Here is a 6,740-nt window from a genome sequence, read left to right as displayed (position 1 = left end):
TGCTTGATACCCAAAGCCGACTGCTCGCTCCAGGCGTCTTCCTTCTTGCCCAGAGCCTCCAGCACGTCGAGGTTGTGCTTCGCTCGCCGCGAGGAGAGGTCATTGACCCCCGCGTGGACATGCTCGAGCAGCCTGTCGATGAGCAGAGCTTCAGCCTCCGACTTGCCGGCGGTGAGAGCTTCCTTGCTCCTCGTGCCCACGGCGAGCGCGTCTGCCGCCGTCAAGATGTCGAGGCGATCCTGGAGGAGATGAGGCTCGACGAGCTCTCGGAGCGCCGCTGCCTTGCTCTGCTTCCCCTCCGCGTCCGGCGAGACCAGCAGCCACGCCAAGGTCTGCAGCACGCGGTCGTACTTGGCCAGCAGCTTGTTCTCGGTAGAGGAGGAGGGGCGCTGGGAGGGCTTGAACAGCTCCGACTCTCCTGCGGCCCTCAGGCGAGCCTCCTGCGCCTCGACTTCCTTCAAGAACAGCCCAAGCTTCGCCTTGCTGTTGTCGTCGACGTCGCCAGCCACCTCGTCGAGGTCTCGCTTGCCCTCGATCAAGACGAGCTGGATGGCTTCTCGGAGGGACCAGTTGGCGGCCTCGAGGTCTTGGATGACAGACTTGTCGAAGTAGTCCAGCTCCAGCTTGAGGAGAAGGTCCTCGGGAGGGGGGGAGAGGGCCGCGATCTTGGCAAGTCGCTCCCAGAAGGATTTGAAACGTTCATAGACTATCTGATACTTCTTTTTCTTCTTCGTTTTCTCCTGTCCACTATCCTTCTTTTCTGATTCAGATTCTGACGATGAGCTTGACGGTGAACCCGACGATGAATCCGATTGAGACAAAGCTGAGCGCATGTCTCGAGCTGCAAGCTTTGCTATCTTTCTTGCATTTTTGTTTTTCAGCAGCTCCAAAATATGCATGACGTACAATTTTTCTTTCTTTGATAAGCCTTGGGCCAATTTCTCAGCATCTCTGCTACCTTGTGAGATCTTCTCGTAAACATCTTTAAGGTTGATTCCTTCACTCGATAGAATATCTAGAGAAGGCGCAATGGTTTCTTTGATTTCCTGGGGTGAACCTGGAGCAGCAGCGATCGCCAATGCACTTAGGATGGGACGATGCTTTGCCTTGATGGACTTGTTGGAGCTCATGGACGTTGCTTGCTTCGACTTGTTCTCCTCCACTTGCTCTGGTTCAGCCCGCACGCTTGACTGGAAATAAAGAGTGTCCGTCTTGACGTCAAAGCTCGGGTCGAACCCCGGAGACATCATGTCCCTGATTATGAACAGTTCCGACAAGCGCCTTCCTTTCAACGTGATACTTTCACACGACCTCCAGTTGAGTCTGAATTGACTTCTCAGCTTCTCCCTCACGCTGTCAAGGTCCGCGTTGATGCTAACACACACTTTCTTTAGCTCCCGATGCCCTTCAAACTTCACTCGGATGAACAGGTATGGTGTGTCATCGATGCGCTGATGCACTCCGAGGGCGGACGAAAGTTGAATGTGGATTTGTTCGACTGAAGGTCTTTCGCTCTCCTTCAGGTCTGTACATTGCAACGCAAACAACGTGATATCACTCGCTGTTCCGGCGTCCCAGTCTGCTTCCCGATCATACCTCCACTGGCTCAAATCATTCGTGCGAACGTCATCTGCAACTTTCTCTGTGAGCAGCTTTTGATCGCCAGTGACGGCATGCTCCTTGCGGACGATTTGCATCAAACTCACTCCGAAGCTGTAGATATCGATGTACTGTGAAATCCTCTTGGTTTGTACGTAAATGGGACACATGTATCCGTCTGCAACATCCACCAGTCATCAACGTATGCAAAATGCTTTTCAAAGCAAGATTTGACCTGTGCCTGCTGCACTATGGCGGGTTCTTGACATGGCAAGCAGCAGTCGGGAGTCCATGGTATCAGCCTGGTTGTGAATCACCTTGGAGAGCCCGAAGTCACCAATCTTTGCGTTCATCTTCTCATCAAGAAGGATATTCGCCGGCTTGAAATCTAGATGATAAACCCCAAGATTATGCAACTCTACCAGTCCACGGGCAGCTGTATACAAGTCAGTCGCTTCAAAAGCTCTCAAGTGTAGCAAGACCTTGCCACAAGATCTGCAGTCGAAGCTTCCAAGGGAGTTTGCTATAGTTTGCATCGAAGAGATGCTGATGAAGTGTTCCGTTCTCGTACAAGGTGAAAACGATTGAACGGAAATCCAAAATTGCTGTCGAGTCAGCATTATCGTCGTCTATGTTGCAGGCTCCGAGCATTTGAACAAAAAAAGGCGATCGCACTACCCTGAGAATCTTTGCTTCTCTAACAAGCTGATCATATTGCTCTTTGCTAGGTGGTTTGCCATTAATGGGTGAGAGAACTTTTACAGCTACATTGCCTATAGATTGCAGTGTTCCACGATAAACTCTACCACACGCACCTTGTGCTATGACATGAGAATCATTGAACTCGATTCTTGACGCAACTATTCGGCCCCCAATACATCCCACAACTTCTTCCACTGAAAAAGACCTTGTTGCATCGACATCTCGTTTACTTGTTGGCTCTGATTGGTCTTGAGACCTCCCGGCTGACGTGGCATTCGTGTCAATTTCATTCGTTTGCTCATAGATCTGCAGAATTTTCGCATAAACTGCTTCCGACCAGCCCTGATCCCCCACTTGCAAAGAGCTATCCGACAGATTCAGAACATGATTGGAAGGAAACATGCGGGTACATTCTTCTACCGAAACATCTCTGTCATACATCACCAGCAACACTGGTCTCTGGATGCTGACTGCCACCATGTACTCCTCAGACACAGTGCTACATTGCAGGGTCCCTTTGCCAACAAAGATCACGACCACATCGCTTCTCATGATTCCTGATGATATCGTGTTATACATCTTGGCAGCTGGAGAGTGCTTGATGGGAACAAGCTCCTTCAGAGCTTGATCAAGTCGATTCATGTTGGTCTCGAACATTGTGGAATTCAGGAAATCAAGGTACATCCTCCTCTTCCCGATCTCAGCTCCTACGGGCCCATACCATGCCTTCGAGTCCTTGGGAAACTGCAGCCCTTTTCTCACTTCGAATTCTTCAAGAATGACAGGGATAAACATTCTTCCCGAGCCTTTTTGGCTGATAGTCGCTGAATACTCGAAGCAGACATTGTCGTTGACGTCATCGTTGTTCACCTTGTCCATGTAACTCTTGGTCAAGAAGATGATCACGACATATGACTGCTCTATCGCCTGAGCCATGCAAGATTTCAGATTAGGCTTCATGTCATTCTCATCCAAGAAAGTCGACCATCCTCGCTTCTCTAGTTCGATACTAATTCGTTTGACTTGTTCATGAGTGCTGGTCCCATCAAGTTTGTTCTGCCACGAGTGACTCAAAAACACGTCCTTGGGAACGTTTGCTATGTCGAGGACATAAAACCCTGACGACCGCATCTTCATCTCCAGCTTGTGCAGGAGGCTTCGATCAGGCCCCTTGCACAGGTAGATTGCTGGATTGGTAGACTTGAGCGTGCTCATGTCAGCTGCAGCGATGGACGCGGTCTCTCTTTGGAACCTAGCATGCAGCGGAAACTCACTCGTGGCCACGTCGATCGGAACCTCTGACGGGCTGGAGGTGGCATGGACGCTTCCGCCGCAACCCATGCCGAGTCGCTCTATGACACGTTCTGTTCCTCTTGACACGTTCTGTTCCTATGAAAAAACCTCTTTTCGCAACTCGACACGTTTTGTACCTCGTCGGCTTTGCTGGGGTCCGACATGCCGCCGTCGCTGTCGAGGCATGAGTCGCTCCGGCTGGACGAGATCGCAGACTTCAAGTTTGACGGCAACGAGGGTGAAGTCGAGCTCGACCTCACCACCTTGTTTGTCAAGAAATCCAATGCCGGCTTCATGACAACCTCCACGCAATTAGCAAAATGCTTTCAAGGCTGTAATCCAGAAGAACAGAGTTTAACGTTTGTGGAGGACGAGATCACGTGGTTTCTGAACAAAGAATCTATCAAACAGACCGATGAAGCATTTCTTGAATTCTTGCAATCAAGAAGCTCTGTGCAAGAATCCGATGTTAAGGTCGAGGACGAAGCAGTCGGAGACACGGTTCTGGAAAATTTCGATGATTTTCAGGCTGGCGACCTCGTGGTTCTGAGTTCAAAGAAGCGCATGTCATCAGTACCTGTTGATGCTGAGCTTTCCTTCTGTGCTGCAGACTTTCACCACTGCCTGGGATTCTCACAGGAAGATCGATATGGCATAGTGCTAGAGACCAGCCGTCACTTGCTTGAAGTCCAAGGAGCTTCTCAAGACTATCAGGTCAAAGTGGCGTCGTTAAAGAAGTGCGCGTGTTTGTGCGTGTGAGACGTGTTTGATTTGGTTTCAGTGGCGCTATTTGCACCTACTCCGCATCGGATCTGAGTTTTGCGGATGGAACAAGGTTTGGATGGATGCCAGCAGAAGATGTGCCAATCTCGCCTGGAGACAACCCGAGCACAGATAAATCGAGCACAGATAAATCGAGCACAGATAAATCGAGCACAGATAAATCGAGCACAGACTCAAGCTCTAGCAAGGGCTCAGAGGAATCAAGCTCTAGCGGAGAATCAAGCTCTAGCGGAGAATCAAGCGCTAGCGACGATTCAAGCTTTAGTGGTGAGTCAAGCAGGATGGGAGTTTTAAGTGGGAATGCAGATGCTTTCATTTCCACGTTTGTACATAACATTGCTGCAAATGCCGGGCTCCGGCTTTTCTGACTTTCCACGTTGCTTGTTCAGGTCCTGCAGGAGTCATTGACATGAAGAGTTCAAGTAAGTCGTCAACACTTGACCGGCTCTTTGATCAAGATGAGTCCACATATTGGCAATCGGATGGTCGTTCTGGCGAGCACTGGGTTGAGGCTCACATTGCCGAAGGCTACCTCATCAAGTCTGTTCAAATGTTTGTTAAAGGTAGCGATGATAGTTATTGCCCGAAGCAAATTGAGGTCTTGACATCCAAGAAAGTGCAATCAAAGCTTCGATCTGAGGGAAAACTGAAGCTGCCGATTTCGAAGTCTGACGATCTCAAAAGTTTCACAATGCTTACGAACAGCGATGCAAAAGTTGTAAGAATACATGTGCATGATTCAGGCGGCATCAACTGCAAAATCAGAGGTCTGGCGATATTGTTGGTGCCGTGTGATTATTTGCAGGGCGGAACCAGAGTACAACTAGATCACCAGTATAAGGGGAACTCTACAGTCTTAGGCACTGCTACTCAGCAAAAAGTCGGAGTTGTCGTATGTTCCTTGGGCAATGTTGATGGAGAAGGAATGAAAAACGTCGCAGTCTATGCAGAAGAAGATCCGTTTAGGATAGAGTTCTTCGATGGGAAAGATCTCAGACCTGAAGATGCTAACGTTTTTCGGCGAGGAGATGTGGTCCAATTGGGAAGTCCAGAAACTGTCAAGGTAGGCAAGAATGCTGTTGGGGTTGTAGTACATGCCGGAGTGATGCGCGAAAGTATTCAGAGAAATGTACAAGTCGTCTGGATGGACTTTAAAAGCTCACGACCTTGCTTACTTCCCTCCAGCGCTTTGTGCAAATCTTCCCATGCTGCTCAATTTGACGAGGACGATGAGAAGTCGCTCATAGAAGCATTGTCAAAACTTGGTGTCAGCAGCGAGATCGACGTCGAGAAAATCACTCGTCTTGTCACGCTTCAAGCATGGTCACGACTGTGGGAGTTGAAGACTGTTTCGGATGAAAAAGCGCTTGCGTACTTCATCGAGTGGCATCGCAAGAGAATGAAACTCAAGCTTGCTCGCTCTCGTCCGATCTTGATGGGACACGATGACTACGACAAGATGACTCAAATGATCATCAGCAAACATGTCGCTACTTGGAAGTGTGATTCCTGCGGATATTCTGGAAATCGGGGAATGAAAGGCTGCAAGATGTGTGGAAACTTGCGAACCTTTTATCGATGCAAGCAGTGCTCACGAGTGTCAAGTTTGAAACAAGCTTCTTGCGTGCAGTGTGATGAGGCACGAGAGAACTGCCCTGACTTTCATGTTCCAGATCTCAACTACGAATTTAACAGACTTGACAAAGAGCGCAAAGGACGAGTACTCTCTGAAGTTCTTTTCCAGAGCCTGCAGCAAAGAATCCACCAGGATCAAGTGAGCCAGATCTTTGATTCCTTGCCGGCGTGTAATGATTACATTACCTGCGATGAATACAAGAAGGCCATCAGCTGTTGCAGTCTTGACAGAGATCTCGCAAGACGAGTGCAGACTAAGAATGCCAATCAGGACAGATTGCCCGAATCGAAGAACATGTATGTGCTTGTTCTGTCTCAGGGTTTGACAGGGCAGTGCGAAAGCTTTTCTGAGTTTTCAGTGGGAAAACTTTCGGTGGAGGAGCACACGCTTGAAGCTAGTGAGAGGAAGGTGGAGATCAATGGAGCGACTCAGTCAGTCGACGCTTCTCGCCTTGTTTCCCTTCCGACTCGATCTCGACCGAGATTTGCTGACTTTCCTCCCTTTCCTGCCTTCGATGTGCTGCCAGTGAGTCAGGGAGAGAACAAGTCGGTCCAACGTCAGCCCGAGCAGAATCATCTCGTGAGCAGAGGAATGCAAACTTTCGGAGCGATCAGCAGCGAACGGAAGAACAACGCGATAGTCAATTCGATACAGAAGTCGATGGAAGCAGAAGATTCTCAGTTGAGAGAAGAATACGATGGAAGTCAAATGACCAGAGTCATCAAGA

General features: G+C 49.3%; 1 protein-coding gene across 1 annotated transcript; it reads right to left on the bottom strand.

Annotated features, from left to right (window-relative positions):
- Window positions 1-1,817: 1,817 nt before the first annotated feature.
- On the bottom strand, window positions 1,818-2,135 carry GUITHDRAFT_75407 (hypothetical protein; the record flags this gene model as incomplete). The annotated part of the gene is made up of 1 exon (XM_005827547.1): window positions 1,818-2,135. The coding sequence occupies one exon, from the start codon at window positions 2,133-2,135 to the stop codon at window positions 1,818-1,820; it is 318 nt and encodes a 105-aa protein (XP_005827604.1).
- Between the last annotated feature and the right edge of the window lie 4,605 nt (window positions 2,136-6,740).

This window comes from Guillardia theta (assembly GCF_000315625.1).
Source record: "Guillardia theta CCMP2712 unplaced genomic scaffold GUITHscaffold_66, whole genome shotgun sequence".
In the NCBI taxonomy this organism is placed as follows: domain Eukaryota; class Cryptophyceae; order Pyrenomonadales; family Geminigeraceae; genus Guillardia; species Guillardia theta.
The sequence above is the reverse complement of the archived record's forward strand: the minus strand, read 5'-3'. Positions and strand labels throughout refer to the sequence as shown.